Source organism: Poecilia mexicana, unplaced genomic scaffold, assembly GCF_051168715.1.
Source record: "Poecilia mexicana isolate PSO_F unplaced genomic scaffold, ASM5116871v1 scaffold_22, whole genome shotgun sequence".
In the NCBI taxonomy this organism is placed as follows: Eukaryota; Metazoa; Chordata; class Actinopteri; order Cyprinodontiformes; family Poeciliidae; genus Poecilia; species Poecilia mexicana.
This window is the reverse complement of record NW_028263391.1, coordinates 21741810-21763497: the sequence shown is the minus strand read 5'-3', so window position 1 is coordinate 21763497 and position 21688 is coordinate 21741810. Positions and strand designations below refer to the sequence as shown.

At 37.0% G+C, this 21688-nt stretch overlaps 1 protein-coding gene across 2 annotated transcripts; it reads right to left on the bottom strand.

Annotated features, from left to right (window-relative positions):
- Nucleotides 1-1363: 1363 nt before the first annotated feature.
- On the bottom strand, nt 1364-19991 carry itpka (inositol-trisphosphate 3-kinase A). Of its 2 annotated transcripts, none has more exons than XM_014987847.2 (7): nt 19262-19991; nt 7978-8074; nt 7224-7437; nt 5069-5273; nt 4356-4457; nt 3857-3928; nt 1364-3083 (listed from the first exon to the last, which is right to left on the bottom strand). In XM_014987847.2, the coding sequence occupies exons 1-7, from the start codon at nt 19676-19678 to the stop codon at nt 2832-2834; spliced, it is 1359 nt and encodes a 452-aa protein (XP_014843333.1). In that variant the 5' UTR covers nt 19679-19991; the 3' UTR covers nt 1364-2831. The 2 variants fall into 2 exon arrangements, with proteins under 2 accessions (XP_014843333.1, XP_014843334.1); XM_014987848.2 differs by having other exon boundaries at nt 19271-19990.
- Nucleotides 19992-21688: the final 1697 nt, after the last annotated feature.

The following is a 21688-nucleotide window of genomic DNA, read 5'->3' as shown; positions in this document are numbered from 1 at the left end:
TTGCAGCTGTGAACGTTTTAATTCCTGCCATTAGAAATGTGGAGGGTGTGATACCTGCGTTCATCCAGCAGGGGGCGGCAGGTGTTCATACGTTAACATGACGTCAGTAATTTTATTTTTATTCTGTTTATCTTTTTTGTACCATATTTTAACTGTAAACTGCTGTAGTTTTTGTTGACTATTTTTATTATAAAATATTCAAAACTGTTTCAAATTCTATCTAAAAACAAAATCTAACTTAGTAAAATCTTAATTTTGTTTTAAATAAGATTTTATTTCATGTTCACCTATTTTTCTAAGATGCATTTTCACACCAGTTCCGGATGCCTCATTGTAATTTTTTAATTATTATAAACAAAAACCCTGAAAACAAAGAATGCTGCAACTGAGCAGAGATTAATTTACTTATAATAAAAATATTTTGAATGTTTTTTTCCTAGTCTTGGCCAGTAGGCGTCTCTAGTTGGCTTAATGCAGCTGTGAAAATCTTTATTTTTATACTCACGTCTGTACACTGGACTAACCCTTTACATTTTGTACGTCGTTTTATTGTTAATGTTGACTCTGTAGTGAATCACTGCCATTTACATTTTGAATTTTTTTTTGTTTTATGTGGCAAATTACTTAGTTTTATCATTTATAACCTCAACTGTTTCTCTCATATATGTTATAATTTGTTGAATTTTGAGGTTTGTTGGATCTTTTGTATAAATTGTGCTCAGGCTTGCTAATATTAGTGTCTTAATTTCCAGCTGCTGACTCATAAATAAAGTCTTTAAGAATCTGTAAATGTGCCAGTAAATCCCTTTCTATAAAGTGCAAATTTGATTAATTCTGCAGTTTTTAGAGCTAATCCAGAGTCCATCTGGATCATTTTCTGTTGAAAAGCACAAGAACATATCAGCTTTGGTGCTGCTGCACAACCGACACAAAATCTAAAAGTAGATTTCGGAGAATAAAAGGCGACTACAAACAGAAAACCATGTTATTTCCATCACGGCTGCAGGAATAAACATCATTCAGTGGGCTGAACTTTGTTTTTGTGCAGTTTATGACAGCTATTATATAGAAATGCTGCAGTAGACAAACTTCTCAATAGTTCTGCATTTTATTTCTTGCAAAGTTTGAAATGTCCTGGTCAGAAAGGACCACTGTGATGTGTATTAGCTTTAATAAAACCTATTTTTAATGGACTCTAAATCACCTATAGGCATCAAAAATCTCCATATTTTTCTTTTAAAAAAACTGTTAAATAGACATTTAACTATGTAAAACATTATCTTTAATGTAAGTTTGATCCTAATATAAAATATAAAGTGGATTCAACCTGCTGGTTTTATTTTCAAGAAAACAAACCAAGTCATTTTTTTATTTCTAATATATACTGATTTATTTTATTTCCACAACAATTATATACTTTTATTATTATTATTATTATTATTATTTTGTTAAATGAACCATGTGCTGCAACATGTGGTGATGTATCCAGTGATGGAGTCTTATTACAAAATTGAATTAAATGTAAAAAGAGTTCGAAAAGACAACTCATGAGCTACTCGGTGCCTCCCTGTGCTGTAATGCTGTAGTAACTGTGAGGTCTGTCAGTAGTTCATGTTACACGTAAGGCTTTTGCGGTGCGTGGTGGCAAACGTTTTCCTCCGGTTCTCGTCTGGATTTTCTCCCTTTCATCCCGTTAAAGTGAAAGCAGGAAATCCGCGCTTTCACGTCACAGGATGATGAATTAGTGTCAGTGCATTGGAGGAATAATTAACTTATTTTAATAATATTTCTGCTCCTCTCTGTTCTGCGTCTATTGTGCCCGTTTCTGTCAGTGTCTGTACTTAGCGAGTTCTGCTGCGGTAGCAGCCCAATCGGCACAGGACCGTTTGCAACTGCGTCACTACATGATTCGAGCCGCCATGATGGACGTCGGAAGTGAGAGATGGGAGTATTGAACAGAGCGACTGGAATTGTTTTCCCAGATTGTTTTTGCCAGTGGTTTCTACTTGTTCGAGTAAGGCTAATTTGTCTTCTTTTTTATGGCAAGCAACTAATTTGTCTGTTTGGCGTCAGACGTAACGCCAAACCAAGCGTTTGGCGTGTCTGCTTATGTAACCAGGCGTAACCAAACGTAACGCCAATTCCCAATAAAAGTTGTAACATAGAAACCGACTGCACCTTCCTTTGACGTGCTGATCAAATTTCATGTCGACTTTGCCTGACGATTTATGTCACTACGTCATGAACGGCGTTTGTCTTAACACCGAAGAAGTCTTACAAACGTAGAAAAGACGAGATGCTAGCCAGTTTTTTCCCCATACATGCTAGGCTACATGACGGCGCGGCACTGTTTCCATGGTTACCGTACTTTCTCCGTAATGCGACATTGCATATCATCTTTCTAATCATACTTACTTATAAACTATATGAACAGCTCGTTTCGACTGTAAATATTTTAGTATACTTACAACTAGCTTGGCGATTACACCGAGCAGTCGGACGTTATGATTAGGGTTAGGGGCTTCCCATCGCTGCCGTGACCGCCCTCATTAAAAGTTATAAATAAAATGTCAAGTTAGGTTTTCACGCTTGTCTGTACAGCCGACAGCGACCATTTTAAAGTGTGATCAACTAGATAAAAGCGATATTAGACCTCAGATGTCTGTTTACTGCGTATAGGTTGTTCGACGTCCATCATGGCGGAGCGGGCGGATTTCTGAAGACCGTGACGTCACGTGCAAAGGCTCAATATAAGCAAATCAAGGCATGCAACCCCACCCGAAGAGTCGTTTTGTGGCGTCCATTTAAAATAACCGAAGTTCCCTCCACCTTTAAAAGTCCCTGTCTGTAGTTAGGCTGTTGTTTTTGGTTTCTTCTCCGCTCCCTTCGTTGTAAGCAGCCTCCAGCGTGAGGATGAGGTTTTCCAAACCCAGCAGGTATCCGTCCTCTCGGTTGCCTTCCTGCCAGGGAACGTCGTGCCGTAAAGTCTGACCTTCAGGCAGAGCTGAAGTCTTCCCAAAGTCAATCATCCAGACGTTGGCACGGCCGCAGACATGGATGAAGAGGAGAGAGCTGCCGATGACCTGGTGGGGAAAACAACAACAGAGAAGTTAAAATGAGGCTTCACTGCAAAAAAACTGAATCTTCACTTCAAATAAGACAAAACTGACTTACAATGAACTTTTCAGAAAGATATAAGAGCTTATTTTAAGTCAATCAAGCCTTAATTTTGATTAAGTACGATTTAATAGTAGTAATATTTGTTGTTAACTAGACTAAAATACTTGATATTTTGTGTTTTTGTAGTTCAGAAAAGGATCATTTTGGTCCTGCATGGCAAAAACACAAACTCCTACCAAGTATTTTGGCTCGTTTCGACTGTAAATATCTTAGTAGACTTGAAATAAGACAAAACTAACTTACAAATAACTTTTCAGCAAGTTTTATGTAAATAATTCCTTAATATTGAGGAAAACATACTAGTTATAAGTGAAATAATCTGCCAGTGAAACTACTTTTTAAAAATCAATACTATGGCCTAATTGACTTAAAACAAACTTCTATTATCTTGCTGAAAACTTATATATAAGTTACTTTAGGTTAAATAAAGTTTAATTAAATGAAATATAAAGTTAAAGATGACAATATTTGTAATATGAAGCTTTACAAGGTGTATTGCATTGTGTGCAACCACCTTATGATCATAAATTACACTTTTTAACTTTTCTAAAATATTATTTGTACAGCACATTTCAGCAACCAGGCAGTCCAAACAGACTTTGGTTAATTTTTTTGCAGGACTTTTCTTGTTTCCATCAAACTGTCTATGATTTTCAGAGTAAAAATCGGTCGTCACCTCGTGTTTCTTGAAGAAGTCGGATATTCGCAGCGCTTCCCGGATCTCCCTCAGCCTCTCCAGGTAAGACTTCTGCATTTCAACGAGAAAAAAGCAGGAAACAATGTTTGAATTTATCACTTAAACAGCTACTGTACACCAAGGCGGGGCAGAAACCATTTCTGAACCAAAACTCAAACAGATTCACAGTGTGAATATTTACATTCTCTTCTTGCAATTTAAACACTTTGAATGTGTTTTCTTTACAAATTTATCGTAAGCTGGTCTGAAATGTGAGCACAGAGACAACAAAGTGATTCTTCCCATCACTGTTCAAACTCTGAACACGGATGTAAACGCTTGCACAGCTTGTGTGCTCTGCGTGGGTGAAGACGGACATTAAGGTGACGCCTACTGCGACATTTCCAGTGTTTATTTGGATGTGCACAGAAGTGCAAAGAAGGTTCGCCTGTGTCTTCGCATGACTGAATTCACAGGAAGTTAAATGACTGCCACGTACAATGATGCTGACGTCCTCTTCGACGAATTCCTTGAACAGTTTGATGATGTCCTGCTTCGATCTGGTTTTCTTGAAGTCAGTCCGACACGTGCCGTCGTATTTCTGAAGAGGGCAGAGAAGCAGAAGGACGATATTACCGAGCGGTCGGATTAAATCAGTCTGAGCGTCCTGCTTACACGTTAAGGCCTCAACAACATCAGTTACACTGCAAAAACAAAGTCATACCAAGTATTTTTGGTCTAGTTTCTAGTGCACTTGAAAACTAACTTACTTTTCAGCAAAGAACCTTTTTAAGTAAATAATTCCTTAATATTGATGATCCACTGGCAGATTGTTTGTCTAACATGGGAAACCTAACCTGCCAAGTAACAAGTAATTTTTGATCAATATTAAGAAAACATTGACTTAAAACAAGCTTTTATGTCTTGTTGAAAAGTTAATTGTTAGTATAATCTTATCTCAAGTGTCCGAAGATAATTGCACTAGAAACTAGATTAAAATTACTCAGTAAGTGTAAAAGTAGGGCTGTGTGATAAATCAATTTTTTTGGTTTTTGAAGATTTAATTTTTGGAAAATCTGGATTTGGCCGCTGGCCGTTGAGTTTGACTCGTCCCTCATGTCCGTCCTGTTAATCCTGTTTAATTAACCCAGCCATTGTTGTAGCCGCCTCGTTTTCCTGTCTGTTGCAGTAAAGACGTGAGTAACGCGTCACCTTGATGCCTTCTATCCTGAAGCCCAGCGTGTTGGTGGAGCTCATGCTGTCCCTCCACTGCATGTAGCAAGGTTTGGTGATGCCGCGCTGGAAATGCTCCTGAGGACTTGGGCCTTCCCTGTCCACCTCCATCATCTTCTTGTACAGGTCCTCCCGAAGCTTGGGCCGCTCTCTTGCCCGGACAAGCTCCTCCTCCAGGTACGTCCTTCAACACAGGGTGAAAAAGTCATAAAATGAAAGTTTTCTTCAGCTGTCTTTCCACATTTAGATGCTTCAAATCATCAAATAAGTTAATTATGGACCAAAATAACCTGTAAAACCTGTAAATTTTCCAAATGGTAATTTAGGATAACAAGGGTAAATCTATGCAAACCATTCTGCCCAGTTGTGAAAAGGCAACAATCCTTTAAACCGGTTGTTCTAGCCTTACAGGCAGCAACACCCAGAAACAGAGTTTCTGCAGGTTTCAGCAAGTAAAACTTTTTTAATGCCACCTTGAATTAAGTTTAAGACATAAAACAATAAATATAGTAAATGGGTGGAAGATGATACTGTGAAATGTTTGCTGTTTCTGCTACTCAACTGCAGGTCAACAAATCAGTCAAGTCTACCTGTACAGCACATTTCAGTATTTTAGATCGTGAAAACATAAAACACTTCAAATAGTCAGCACTTGTGAGAACCAATAACAGACAAGTATTTTCAAAAGGTTTAAAATGCTAGCGGCTAGCTAGCGGCTAGCTCTTCAAAATGTTGCTTGTTAGAAAACCACACATATCAGAAAAAAAAGCTAAAATGTAAGTATTTGAGGCCATGTTACATTTCTTCTGATGAATTTAAGATGTTTTTGTTTTAGTTACATTAATTTAAAACTTTTTCTGGATTCACAGACAACTTGCATCTAACATTGTCTTAAACAGAAATCTTACACCTCAGTTGAAGGATTTTGGCCTACTCTTCTGTTTAGATTTTTTGAGGGGATTCAATGACAAATATCCTGTCTAACGTCATGCAACAGTGTCTCAGATTTAAATCCATTCCAAACCTTTATTTAGTTTTGTTTAAACCTCTTTAGCACGTTTCAGCTGAAGGTGTCAAACCGATGCGTCAACATCCTCCTCCCATCAAAATGTCCCCTAATTTGGACCGGGTCACCTTTTAATGACTCAACTTATCTTTCTTCTGATTTTAAAATGTGTCTGTTGATGTGAAACCTTTGAGTGCGACATAAATTCGGAAGGTCAACCAGAGCTGTGCTTCCTGAATTTCTACAGAGACATTTAAATGAACTCATTTCTACATTTGCTGCACAAAAGTCAAAAGGTTTTTGAGGTTGATGCTGCTTTACGCAGGTCAGAAAACGACACCATACAAAATGATCTTCAATGTTTGGAGTCACCCTGTCAATGACAGGTTTTGCACTCACCGTCTTTATATTCACAGCAAACAGTTCTGAGCAAACAGATGTGAATTTCAGTTTCAGTTTGCTAGCTCCACTTCCTCTGTGCTAAAGAGGGAAGCTACGAGGAGACTCCTGTGTGCAGCACGTCGCTGTGTGAAAGCCTGAGTGTGTGTTTGTGCAAGTTGGTGGTTTTGCAACTTTGTGGTTGAGAGCGTTTTTGACAAAGGGGAGTCTCCAGGGACACCCTGAGCGTGCAAATGTGTGTGTATAAACATCTCAGATGTACAGACCAACTTTCACAGAGGTAGATAAGTAAAACAAATAGTTCATGCCTGTGGTAAAGTACATTTGTAACGCTGTTGCACGTACTTGATCGCTCGCCTGCCCCTAGCTTTGCTGCAGGTTTGTGCATGAGCGTTCACCTGTCTGGTCAGATGCTGCACATGCATCCGCATGTCTGTGCATGCAAAAAAGGCATGCATGCATGCATGAATTAATGCATGCATTCATGCGTATATGAATGTGTAGAGTTGTGCAGACTAACAGTGAGGCCCTCCACCCGCTGTGGCAGGAAGCCAAGCATACAGCCTGCAGTTACAACAGGTGTTCCCTTAAAGAGGCAAGCCGAGACAGGCAGCTTGTGCTGTGGCCTATCTCTGCTTTTGTAATTCATCTACACCTTAAAATGACGAATAATTAATGATTAAAAACTGAAAAACCAGTGTTTGCAGATTGAAAGGCCTAGTTTCTCACCTCAGTCCCATTTTGCAGTCCATCACATTTGGATGGTTGAAGCCAGCCAGCAGGTCGGTCATCTGCACGAAGAACTCTCCGTCGTTTTCCACAATTCCTTGGTAGCGCGGCACAAAATGGACCAGCGCGTCGTTTTGCAGATCCTCAAAACACTTCTTCTCGTTCTCTGATAGCTTTTTCAGGATGGTGCCCTCTTCTGCAGCTTTGAAGTTTCCTGAGACAAGAGAAAGATGGTTTCTCATTCTTCATGTTAGACAAAGAACATACCTGCATAGGAATGGAGCAAAGTACAATCGCTGAATAGAGTTGAATGTGAATTCCTGAAACATGTTGCAAGGCTGAGACAAGTAGACCATGAAGGAAAGCAACAAGCCTTCTTTCTGTCATCCATAACAGATGACTCCATTTTCATCAAAGCTTTTTTATTGCTTTCAGTAGCTCAGCTTCCTTATAGACACCAAGTTCATTCTGAGGAATGTGAACAAAGTGTTGCTTCCATGCTCGAGGTTTTTCATTAGAGAAACATCTCTCAGGTTGTTTTGACTTCTTGTGAAGAATAGAAAAGAGAAATGCTTGGTTAATGTTGCTCTTGTTCTTGGCAGATGTTCAAGAAAAATAAAGGTGGAATCCTGGAAATGTTCCTTAGCGTGACAGGGGAGGATTTCCATTAGAAATCATGAAATGGATGTTTTCTTTGCTCTTTTTTCATCTTATTATTGCTGCAAAATTTTTGTTTTTAATAAATTATAATCACCCTTATGCCCAGCTAGCTGGACCCAGTTTACTTTCTTCTTTTGGGAAGCTTGCAAGGGCCAGCGGATGTACGTCTTCAGCTTCTTCCAAGCTTTACTCTGTTGAAAACATAGAAAACAAACTTTAAAATGTTGTAAAGATAAATTGTTATTTCTTCAACATCAAGAAAAATATTGCAAACATACAAAACCTTGCCAAGTATGCTCTAGTTTCTTGTCCAAATATCTCAGTAGACTTGAAATAAGACAAAACTAACTTAGAAGTAACTTTTCTGCAAGCTATAAGAGCTTGTTTTATGTAAATAATTCCTTAATATTAATAGAAATTAAAAGTGAAATAATCTACCAGTGGAGTTAGTACTCATTTAATCAATATTTAGGAATTATTTACATACAACAAACTCTTACAACTTGCAGAAAAGTTCCTTGTAAGTTAGTTTTGTCTTATTTCAAGTGTAATAAAATATTTGCGCTAAAGACTAGATCAAAAATACTTAGTAAAATTTTGTGTTTTTGCAGTGTAACTTCCAAGTAAGACATAGGAGTTTGATTTAAGACAATAATTCCTTAATATTTATTAAAAAGGATGTACTAGTTCCTCTGTCAGGTTATTTCACTCATAACATAAAAAAAATGTCAATCTGCCAGTGGAATTGGAACTAGGTTGCTAGGCGACGGGCTGGGCTTGGCTGGTGTTGCTAGGTAACGGCACAGTGGAATATCCTACCAGTGGAACTAAAATTTTTTCATCAACATTTAGGAATTATTTGCATGAAACCAGCTCTTACAACTTGCTGAAAAGTTACTTTTGTTCGTTTTGTCTTATTTCAAATGTAATAGGATATTTACACTAGAAACTATATATATATAACAAATATACTTTGTGTTTTCGCAGGCAGTGTACGATAGTTGGAAACAGCTTCGGGGCCTTTTTGCAGCATCTGAATGGAAATCTGATCACATCGGCAGGCCTGGCCAGCCAATCTGATGCCAGGCTTTCTGTTTTCCCCGATGTGAAGCTTCCAATCTGGGTCAGCTAAATGCCATTTCTGTGGAAACTCCTATCTGTGTTCAACATCTCCATGTGGCCTGCTGAGCTCGTCCGTTTTTATTATCACAAACACCGAGTTCTCCACCTTAAGCAAAGGTAGCATGAGTGTAAGTCAAGTTTATTTGTATTGTATATTTCAGCAACAAAGGCAGCTCAAAGTGCTTCACATCATAAAAACGTCATACAGTCACCAACTGTGAAACAGACCATTAAAAATTACATTTTATGAGATATTATCAAAATCATCAAGCAATATATAGGCCTGTCATAATAACAAATGTTTCTGGATGATAAATTATCCCAGATAAATGATAATATTGTTCTTCGGAGACTATTTTAAAGTAATATAATGGTAATAATAATGCAAGAACACATTCTCAAAGATCAGTAAAGTGTAATTTCTAATGAACATTTAACACTGGAACTGGAAAACTCTTTAAATATCTAAAATAAATAAACAAAACAACAAATAAAATTAACTGAGTCTGCAAATAAAACTGTCCTTCAAAGAAAGTTGATGGTTGAGACCAAAGCACCAAACAGAAATGATAAATCAGGAAAAAATAAAAATGATTGAGTTTGTTTTATTTATCATGTGATTAATTGATTTACTCCTCATTGCAACAGGCCTAGCATTATACATCATAGATGTTGGCCATTATTCCAGTTATTATGAATCAAAGCCAACTCTAAGCAGGTTGCTTTTTAGCCTCAGTATTTCAGCTGTTTTGTAGTTTTCTGGAAGTTTATTCCAGATTTGTGGATATAAAAGTAACAAATAATCTAAAGTAGAACTGTTTAGCTAAGAATTAGCATATTTTATTCACCAACATGTTTTCCTCTTATCATGCAGCCCAAACAGTTTGGTAATAGTTTTTGTGGCTCTGGGTAAAAGTGACTGTTTGCCGAGTCAGCGATCCTCCGCATGGTGGTGTAAGCGATTACATCACAGCGACATGGCGAAGCGTATCAGTTCTCTATTCAAAACTGTTTTAATGTCAGTCAGTATGGATTTAATTTATATACTGGTATTCTGTTTTACTGAGATGAACCAATAAAACGCAAAAGAATAGGCACACATACACTGCAAAAACTCAAAATCTTACCAAGTATTTTTGGCCTTATTTGGTTCTGATGTTACAAAATGGATCCAATCCAATTAAATGTATCTTCCTTTTTCTAGTCTTACCCCTTTTAGACAAACTTTAACCTAATTCTAGGCTCTAAAACACTTTGGACTTCTTATGAACCAATAAACTGTTGATAAAAATTAACATCAATAGTATTGTACAATACTATTGTATAATACCATACTATTGTACAATAATACAATACTATTATTGTATGCTAGTATATAATAATAGTATTGTATGTATGTTTTAGTTGTGCACTGCAAAAATGCAAAATCTTACCAAAACATTTTGTCTAGTTTCTTGTGCAAATATTTTAGTACACTTGAAATAAGACAAAACTAACTTGCAGGTAACTTTTCAGACAGATATAGGAGCTTGTTTTAAGTAAACAATTCCTTAATATTCATGGAAAAATTCATGAATTGTTTAATTTATAACAAGACATTTTTCCATGTTATAAATTAAATAATCTGCCAGTGTAATTAGTACTTTTACTTTTGACTTATGTCAAGTGTACTAGAAACGAGACCAAAAATACTTGGTAAAATGTTCTGTTTTCGCTAAAGAAGAAAGCTCATCAGCCATAAAGCCGATGATCTGAAAACTAGATTGTGCGTCATGGGAGAGTGTTTCTTCTGTCCCCTCCGGGCTTCACAGCGGTCATTTTCTGAGTAAAACAGGAAATGAAACGGGGACTCTGATCGCGGTGAGGCAACACTTCATCACTCTTCATGGCCGTCAGTAAGAGCAGAACCGGGTTTCTCCTAAATGTCAGATGATTCGCTTCACTTGCTTGCTTACTGACGGCATCGCTCTGCCAAAGGCGGCAGACCTTCGCCAGTGTTTTCACACTGCAGGTTTTCACATTTACTGAGCTGCTGCTGTTGTTTCTGTCTGGTGCAGCTTTAATGGTGATAATAAATAACTTTAGTTATTGACCAATCTAGCTTTTTTATACGTTATACTTAATTTTTTATCTTAGTTAAAAATAAGGTTATATCGTCAGATTATTATATCTGTTTTGCTTTAAATTAACAAAATAAAATCATGTGGAATCTGTTGAAATAAAAACAATATGTTAAGTCAATGATTCATTTCTTTGAGTGTAGGGCTGTAACTAACGATTATTTTAGTAACGATTAATTGATTAATTGGGATAAAAAAATTGGCACATTCTGCAAATTTACATTATTTAAATTACATAGGTAAGTTTTCACTTTTGGTTTTCAGTGTTTCAGCAGTTTTGCAGTTTTCTGGAGGAGAATAAAAACTGAAATCTGCGTTTCTGATTAAAAAGTCTATCAGGAGTCTGACTGACTTTAATCAGATGTGTGAAGACGCTGCTGCAGTAATCAATGCAACTAAAGATAAACACAAAGACTTCGAGTTTAAATTTCACACATTTGCTTTCATGGGACGAGATGTGGAAAAGTTCAGGGGTGTGAATACTTTTAAAACCAGTAATTTCAAGACTAATATTTAAATATTAGCTCAATAGATGTTTCCTGATCATGTTTACTTAAGATTATTTCAATTAAATTTCCCTTTAGGGCTGAAATGATTAATCGGATTAATTATGATGAGTTAAAATAATCATAAACTAATTTAGTAATCGATTAATCGTTAACTGGACTCAAAAATAGGGCATTTGGTGAAAACACAACATATTCAGAGCAGTGATAAAGCTAAAATTCAACAAAAACATATATATTTTGCATTTAAGATAAGAAAAAAGCTTTTTTTGTTATTTTTTTCTATCAAGTTCCCAGTTTAGCTTCACCTGGTTCAAATTCTGTGATTAATATCCTTTTACTATGTAGTTATTAATTTTTTTGTTAGTCTGACAAAGCAAACATTCAGTGAACTTTATTTTGCATTTGTTCACTAAACACAAACAAATTATATTTAACAACAAGAATTTGCTCATATGTTTTTAAATTCAGCTGATTTTTATAGTCATAACATGAAAAACGGTTTAAAGGGTGAGAATTTTCAAGCATTATATTTTCAGAGAACATAATTTGAAACTGATAAATAGCAGACCTTGTTTTAACAAGGACATAAATTGTTTCTTTGTCACATTCGGATGGTTACGGACTGTGCTCGTAAAATCCCTCTGTAGCAAACTAGCAGATCAAATCAGTGTGAGAGTAAATCATGTGTTAAATCTGAACTTTGACTTTATCAGACGGCTTTGTGCCCTCTGCTGATTTGTGGATTTTGACGCTGCTTTATTTTGAAGCATGAGACGTGCTGTACAACGGAGACATCGACGCGCTGATCTGAACAGTTACCGTAGCAACCACACGCAGACTGAAGCCAAATTTTCAGGCTGACGGTGATAATTAATAAGCTAGAAACTCTTTCCTGCAGCCAACCCGTTTTCTGCATGCTTCTCTGTCTGTGTTTCTCTGAAAACGTCTTTGATTCGGCTGTTCGACACAGCCGGAGCGTCAATGAGAAAAAGGCTAAAGCGGAGTCTGTCAAGTGTCTGACTTCCTGAAGCAGTTCTTTGTTAAATGTCAAAGGCCAAGACTAAAACTGGAAACCGACCGCAAAAGAAAACATGATTACACAAGAACATGTGAGCATGTGCTGAGCTCTGTGTGGGTTTTCTGTTTTCTTGTTTGCTTGTTTTCCGTCAGAGCATCAAGGTGCGTATTTTGACATGATCGTCTTGTTTCCTTTCCAACTTGGAATTGATTCAATGAGAGAAAAACCGCTGAAAGATCGGCCTGGGTAGCGTCTGCTAAACGCCGCGCCTGTCAGGAAACATTGTGTTCTGCACTGTAAAACATTTGAAGGTGGTTTAACTTGAAAATGAAAGTCCACCTGCTGCCTGGAAAATGCAACTTAAGTCAACAAGAAAATTGTTTTGGTTTTAACTCAGAAATTAAAGTTCATGAAGTTGATTTAAAAGCCAGAAACAAGTTGTCTAAACATTGTTTTGTAAGTTCATTAATCTTGATTTGTGAGTTTTAACTTAAAGCAAATAATTATTTCACAATATGCAAGAAAAAACTGCCAGTTAAAGAGTCACATTTCTCTATTGTTTCACTCACAATGCTAAGTTAAAACAAGTTATTTTACTTTAAAATAATTTAAATTCTTGTTTCAGATTACATGAACAACATTTCTGATCTGATAATGAATTTTATTAAACATCACAATAAATTCTGTTGAAACATTTAGTGAGAACAGGACATAGAAATAAACACGAGACAGATTAATGTAACGCACTTCCATCTCAGGATACATGCCGCTAAGCATTCTGGGAAATAGTTCCCACTCCTGTCTTTTCCTTCTGTCAGTTTTTTTAAAGTGCTAACCTAAAACTCTTAGAGGTTTGACAAAATGAATAAAAGTTAACACAACTTACTGCTGCAAGTTTATCTTTCACAAACGTACATTTAAGCTCAAAATCTGAAATTCACTAAATGTACTTGACTTAAAGAGTAGAAGATGGTAAACACAACTAAATGTGTCTCAGATGTTTTACAGTGTGCCTGTTGAGGGAGTTTAAACGGCGTCGGCTCCAGACATGGAGAAGTGGTGGGCCTTGTGGCAGAATCGGTCTGACGGTGCAGACGGAGGCAGAAACCTGCAGGTGACTCACTGTGATTAAGCTCAACTTCCCTACAGCTTACACAGAACGAGGCTCAAGAAACCCTGTCGGCTCCTTCAATCTTTCTTCTGCTTTTGCTTTCTTGTCAATTAAATGTTTCAGTTCTTCCAAAAACTGACTGGTTGGGCTTTCAAAGGGTCTGCGGAGGAGTTTTGACCCACTCTTCTTGGCAGAATTGTCTTACTTCACCCACTTGGAGGGTTTTAGAGCATGAATAATTAGTTCAGAGGTCACGGCACCACGGCATCTCAGTTGAGTTTAAGTTCTTGCTTTCACTAAGCCACTCCAGAATTTTATTTTGTTTTTTCAAAGGCCATATCTTGAACAGGTTAGGTTCGGTCTCTGGTCTATACAAAACATGTTAATTACATTTTTTGCACAAACTCATTCTTGGATAATGAGATTTCAGTCTGGTCGGTTCTGCCTATTGAGCCGTTTTAGGGTCTCTGTCACTTTAAATCCAAACAAGCTTCATCTGGCCACGCCCCCCAACTCAACGTTTACACTCACATATGAAAATGGCACAATTACACAACTGTACATCTTTGAAAAGCATTAGTAGAGCCTTCTGTACAACCGACAAGAAAACAGCAAGTGGTTCCTGGATGGTGAGTCAACAACAAAACACTTGTCTTTCCCAGCAGCCATTGTGCAGCGAATACAGTTGCTCGGTAACAGCTCAGCGCCTATTGCTTGTGACTCAACAGTCACAATCAACAGTTGATTGAAAACCATTCGGGAGGTTTTTAAAGTGACTCGCTTTCCAGACACCAAAAAACAATAACTTCTTGCCAAAAAATGATCACTTGTCTTTTCCAGCAGCCATTGTACAACACATACAGTGGTAAAACTAACCAATCAAATGTACTAAAGCTCTGCTTGGGTTGCTAGGTAACAGCGCATTGCCCCTTAATATTCAGAAGGTGTTTGAAACAGCTCATTTTCCACACAACCAAAAACATCAACTTATTGCAAAAACACAGCTGTTTTTTTGTTGTTGTTTTTTTGCACTTGAGTTGTTTTTAGAAGCAGTTGAGAATAAAAATGAGTGAAATGTAACATTGCACTTCAGGACGTTCAGCGGGAGAGCAGAATTTATGGTTCTACCAGTTACACTGTAAACACAAAATCTTACCAAGTATTTTTCGCATATTTTATAGTGCAAATACCTCAGTACACTTGAAATAAGACAAAACTAACTCACAAGTAAATTTTCAGCAACAATTATGAGCTTGTTTTAAGCCAATAATTCCTTAATACTCATGAAAAAGTTCTAGTACCATTGGATTATTTCACTTATAATATTTGAAAAATGTCTCGTTGCTTAAAAAAGAAGTAATAAATAGCTCTTACTGTCACGTCTATCTATTGTTATCACAATTGTAGAACAAAATATCATGACAGAACTTTGAGTCCGTACTTCTCATCCTTAGCAGAAACTTCTAGATCAGCAGATGGCTTTATTATCTGTTATCAAATTTATTGATTGCAACATGTTTAACCCATCGGCATATTTCATGTTGGCGTGGATTGCTGGGTTTTTTTAATAAATAAAAAATATTTGAAGGCGTTTCATGTACATAGAAGGAATACGGGGGAAAATACTTTTCTGCCACACCTTTAAGCCTCTCCTGCAGAGCTGAGCTGCATCAGACAGAAAGTAATCGCATGTTTCCACCCTTAGTCAATTCATCCTTTCAGCTCAGGTCTTTCAGCAGAAAGGTAAAAATGTTTTTAATGTGAACTCATCTCACACTGGAGGATAACTCAAGAAAAGCATCGGAAATATGAGGCAAAATATCTTCAATTTAAATGTAAAAGCAAAATGACACATGATTACGTAACCCGTTATTTTCCATTCACTCCGATTTCATTTCATGCAGACGTGTGTCATGGTTCAAACACCATGACACACCATGAAAGAAGCATGATGATAGTGATGATGGTGCTACTTTATGTTAGTCAGACAAAATCAGATTCAAATGCAGTAAGGTTTGTGATTATAATGTTTAACACTTTAGTTGCACACACAAACTTACAACCATTAAACATTTTAAATGTCGTAAAGATGATGTTAAAAAATGTTATTATTTCAGGGAGGAGAATCAGATGTTCTGGGTATCATCCTTCCTCTGACAAGCTCTCCAAGCTTTATAAAACAGGTTTTCCTTTTTCCTTTTTTTATTTGAGAAATAGCTTTGAAAGTGAGAGAAAAACCCAACACTTGTGTGACGGGAACATAATCTCATGTGAAATCTTCCAGAGCCCTTCTCATTCAAAAGCTCCCAAAATAACTCCTGAGCTGCCAAAATGACTCATCCCCATGAGAAGTGCTTGCTGTGAGCTGAACTTATCAGTTAATGGAAGATGAACTGAACGGTTTAAAGGGAAATCTGTTATCGCTCTGTAGTTGTGTCTTGTCTGCAGTAATTCTCCGGTAATTCCCAGAGGTCTTCTGTCAGGAAACGCGTTGCTGGCTGATGTTTAAGAGCTGCTTCTGCTCTAAAAATCAGCTCCTTCCTGTGACAGAAAGCTCCAACTCTCTGCAATTTTAAACAACCTTTAATGTCCGTCGACTAAACAACCTCGTGGTTACCAAAAGACCAGCTTATCAGTAACATTTTATTAATGTAAGGGACGAATTCACGCCATTCCAGTTAGTTTTTAAAGTGACTTGCTTAGGATAGGCATATGTTCATTCATTTGTCACACAAAATCATTCTTGGATTTGTTTTCCAGCAGCTGTTGCACATTCAGTGGCAAAACAACTGACCAAATGTGTTAGAGCTCTGCTTGTGTTGCTAGGTAACGGGCTGGGCCAGCTGGGGTTGCTAGGTAACGGTGCACTCTGGAGTTTTCTGAATTCCACAAACCAAAAAACATTAACTTATTGCCAACAAACAGTGGGGTGTGTTTTTTTAAGCACTTGGGCTGATTTTTAGAAGCAGTAGAAACCCAAATGGAGTACAAAAACTTATAAAATATGAAGTTTGCAAAATATGTCTCCTTTAACAGTTTTTTTTTTCATTTTTAGCTTTAAAGAAGGAATAGAAAATCACTTTTAATAATAATCCACTATTGTAAACAGATTATTAGCAACCTAAAGAAATTCAAACTTGCTTCTTTGTCTTAGCTGCCCATAATTTATTGGAGATAAAAACTAACAATCTTTTCTTTTGGGAATTAAGTTGATTAAAAACATAAAAATCATTCAGGGGTTCTGCTGGTTTAGTCAACTAGAATTGAAGACTTTGAGGCAGAAATGTACAAAAGAAAATTGCATATTTTATGTAGTAGTGATGAGCTTTTTTGTACAAAATCCATGTAATTTGGCATGGTGAGCCAGTGGTGAATATAATGCCAACTGGCATTTTATTTACTTAAAAAGTCGGAGATTTGCTAGAAAAAAACTCAGAAATGTTGAGATTAATCTCAGAAGCTTCTGAGTTACAAAAATCGAAACATTTAAGGTTTTGAAACTCAGAAATTTCCAAGTTTCTTCAAGCCTGAGTTTTTTGGTGGAAATTGAATCCTCCTTTTTTTTCCTCAATCGTCATAATACAGCAAAGTGTGAAAGCTTTCACAACAAAAACACAGAATCTTACCAAGTATTTTGGTCTAGTTTCTAGTGCAAATGTCTTAGTACAGCTGAATCCAAGACAAAACTGACTTTTCAGTAAGGTTTAGGAGCTTGATTTAAGTAAAAATGTCCTTAGTATTGGTGAAAAAGTACTTGTTCCATTGGCAGCAACACGTTTCCCATGTTATAAGTGAAATAATCGGTGGAACTAGAAATATTTCAGCAATATTAATGAAATACTTAAAACAAGCTCCTACCTATACTATGCTGAAAAGTTACTTTTAAGTTAGGAGTGTCTTATTTCTAGTGTACTATGATAATATGTGGTTAGATTTTGTGTTTTTGCAGTGTTCTCTGAGTTCAATGCCTGTGGTTAACATATCAATAAAGAGATCATAAAGAGAGAGAAACTGTGTGTTATTACTCAGCCAGTATTTTAAAATTATTCTAAGATAACAGAGTTCTTCCTCTCTAATGGCGAAAACATTCACAAACTTGATTTCATCCTAACTAAAACTAGATAAGAAACTTTTCCACAAACACACAATATTCAGGAAATAAGACCCCCACCTTGTTTGACCTCATATGAGAAAGTCCAAATCAGTTACAGGAAGTTTTCATTTCAACATTAATAAAACATCTTTCAAAGTCAGGAAATTATGCTTTTTATCTTACAAGATTAGGTCATTGTTGGCTAAACTAAGTTCAATAAAGTTCAGCTAAAGAAAGGAGAGCCAAGCTCTAGGTCAGGGGGGGTCAAACTCATTTTCGCTTTGGGCCAAATCAAGTTCATGAAGGCTCTTAAAGGGCCGGCTGTGCCAGAATGTGTTGATAAAACTTCTTCACAAACTTAAAATATCAATGAATTCTTAAAATTAAATATTAGTGAACATCTTTTCAGTTTCATGATAAAAAAGTGTTTGTGGACGAATTTGGAAATATTTGCAATATTACTTATTTACGACGGTAAATGTGACTTTTTATTATTCGCTGTATAAATCATGGACTACAATCTGACATCGATTTAGGCTGAACTTGCTTCAATCAAATATTCACACATTCTATAAGTTTTAAACTAAAAGAAACTGATTTGCTTGTTTTGCCTGATTTTCTTTTATTTTAAACACCAACGTTTCCACACAACTTTATATTTTGGTCTGTCTGATGATGCAGTTTTTAAATACAAGACTGTTTACTTGAGTAGCCTTAATATCAAATACTTTTTCACTCTTGCTTGAGTAATTTGGCTAAATTTTTACCTTTACTTGAATAAAAATATGTTGAAGTACAGCTACGCTGCAAACATACAAAATATTAACAACTTTTGTTTAGTTTCTAGTGAAATATCTTAGTTTTGTCTTATTTCAAGTGAACTAAGATATTTGCACCAGAAACTAAACTAAAAATACTTGGTAAGATTTTGTGTTTTTGCAGTGAACAAAAGCAGAAGAAAGTAAATGTAATAATTTTGAGAGCAAATGAAGCAGAAACCCTGTCTGATTTTCACGCTCAAGTTAACATTTGGTTCATTGTTCAAAACCCTAACACTGATCCTGGGCACAAAGATATTTAATGCTTACTCTGCTTTTTGAAAACTGGCAGATTAATTAACTTTGAACAAAGAGCATTTTTCCAATGCTGCAAGAGAAATAATCTGCCAACAGATCCAACAATTTTTCATCAATATTAAGTAATTACTGCCTTAAAACGAGCTCCTTTTTCTTGCTGAAAAGTTACGTGTTAGTTTTGTCATTTTTCAAGTCTGCCAAGATATTTGAACCAAAAACCAGGTGAGATTTAGTATTTTTGCAGTGCTACTCTTACTTAAGTACAGGTTTTGGGGTACCCTTCCACCTCTGAAGATAACTGCGGGGTAAAAACCAAAGAGGCTTCTCACCTCGCTCACCTCTGCGCACACCAGGTGCTCCAGAGTGACGAGGCCTTTGCTCTGAGTCTCGGTGTCGCTCAGCAGATCATCCTCAGACTCCACCGCGGAGGATCCGTTGGAGGAGATGGACGAGTTGGACAACTTCCTGCGCAGGGTTCCGTCCACAGCCCCATCCAGGTCTTCCTCCTGGATCTCCCTGGAGGTGCCGCCTGCATCCGAAGTGATGGTGACCTGCGGCACCAAGGGCGCATCCATGAGCGCCGGCGCGGCGGGCGGCGCGGCGACGATTGCTGCTTTCTGGATGAGCTCCGCACAGATCTGTGGAGATCTCCCGGCCGCCCTTCTCTCTACACGGCCTCCATCGCTTATCCCAGTCCCAGAAAACCCGAAGTCCTTGGAGGACTTTCTCCGGCACTCTTTAGGCATTTGAGATCTGGCTGTAGAGGCGCAATGACGAGAAGCGAAACTCCGCTTCGGCTCAGGCTTCAAATCTGGTCATTTCACTGTGAGAGTTCCCACGGAGTCTCCCCGGTACTCCGGGAGTCCTGCCGATCCTCCCCGGGTCCTCCGCTGGTTACTCTGAGCTGGGAAACGCCTCTGGCAGCCTGTGCACTCTTTGACTCTGTCGGTAAGGGGAACCCCTCTTTAGTGGCGTGGCTCGCCCTTCTGCGCGGTTTTACACTCTCTCACACACGCTCACACACACTGCCGCTGTTTATTATCTTCCGCATTGCCGCTCTCGCTTCCTGACTGAACAGTTTAGAGCTGCTGACATAGTTTCAGGCTCTCTGTCGCCTCACTTCAGCTAAAAACTCCACTCCTTCAGCTGCTTGTCTGCTACAATTTGCACTGGATCCCAGGAGTCAAATTGTCAAATTTTTAATCACTTTAAAACATTTTCCAGCTAAATTAATCCATGAAACATTTATTCTGCATGCATAATCTGTGAGCATAATCGACCTACATTGTTTTGGGGAAGTTGTTTCTAGCTTTTAACATTTAGTCCTCTTGTTTACACATCAAACTGATGAAACAGACTTCAGCTTACATACAATTTGCATATATGTATCATTTAGCTAAAGCCATATTTTAGCAGAAAAGCTATAAATGGTATAAAACATCAGTGATATTAAATAAATTGGATGTTTCTCTAAAAATAGAGAAAATACAGAAACTGGTCAGAAAAAAATACCAAGAGATGGTGGTGGCAGCATCATGTACCAAAAATGTAAAGTTTTGGAACAGCAGCAAATATTTGTTATGTTTTGATCAGCTGCACCTGAGACGCCTTTTTACTTTTACTTGAGTAAACACAAGTTGAAGTAGTGCTACTCTGCAAACACACAAACTCTTACCAAGTAATTTTAGTCTAATTTCTAGTGTAAATATCTTAGTACTCTTGTAATAAGACAAAATTAACTTACAAGTAACTTTTCAGACAAGTCCCATCCTCATAATCCAAGATGGACGCCTACCAAGGACGACTGAATGATTAAAAATATATCGAAAGTTCATATTTAAAGAAGTGGACATCTGTGCAATCATGGTGTAACGGCTTTATAGAAAACAATTTTTGGTTCCCTTTTTACAGTTAAGTCAAGGTGAAAAATTTGTAATCTATTTTCTTCCATGTCAATAAAACCTGGAGTTGAACTGGGAAACACATTGTACTCCACTAAAACATTTTTTACACACCACATTTTCTTATAAATCCGCAACAGATAATCAAATGACTTCTGAAACAAATAGGAATTAAAAAGGAATGTAAATTGTATTTAATAAAACAAGCCATTGTAAAACACCAAAAGCTCACTGATCTGATTTAAGCAAATAAGCAGATTTAATTAAATGCTTCAAAGGTCTTGTTTGCTCCATGAGGTTCAGCAGTGCAGGAAATATTCCAGTAAAAAAAAATGCAGCCACACACAATAAACGTCATAATTTTATATAGAAGCACATTTTAATATTCAGCGGAACTATATGTGAATTTAGCGTTGAAATTTGAATAAATAATGTATTTTGAAGTTTTGAAATGCGTTGCTTTACCAGTTTCCACCAACAGATGGTGCTAACAACCAACTTACCAAAGAAAAAGAGACGTTTCACTGACGAAAATTCATAGAAGAAGAAAAAGAGTCGACGTCAAACACGTTTCTACGTCGTACGTCAATATCACCGCCATGTTATTAGTGGCATATGACATGTCATATTTTTATTTTATATTATGAAGTGTAGCATTTTTATGGGTTTTACAGCAAATTAACCACTTCTTATGGACAATAACTAGCTTTTAGTATGTTACAAATTGTATATTGATTATTCTGATTATGCTATGTCTACACATATTTGAGTGGTTTTGTATCATAATTGGCATTATACCATGACATTGATATATTAATCAGGGTCCTGTTATTAAACTCAAAAATAGTACGTTAA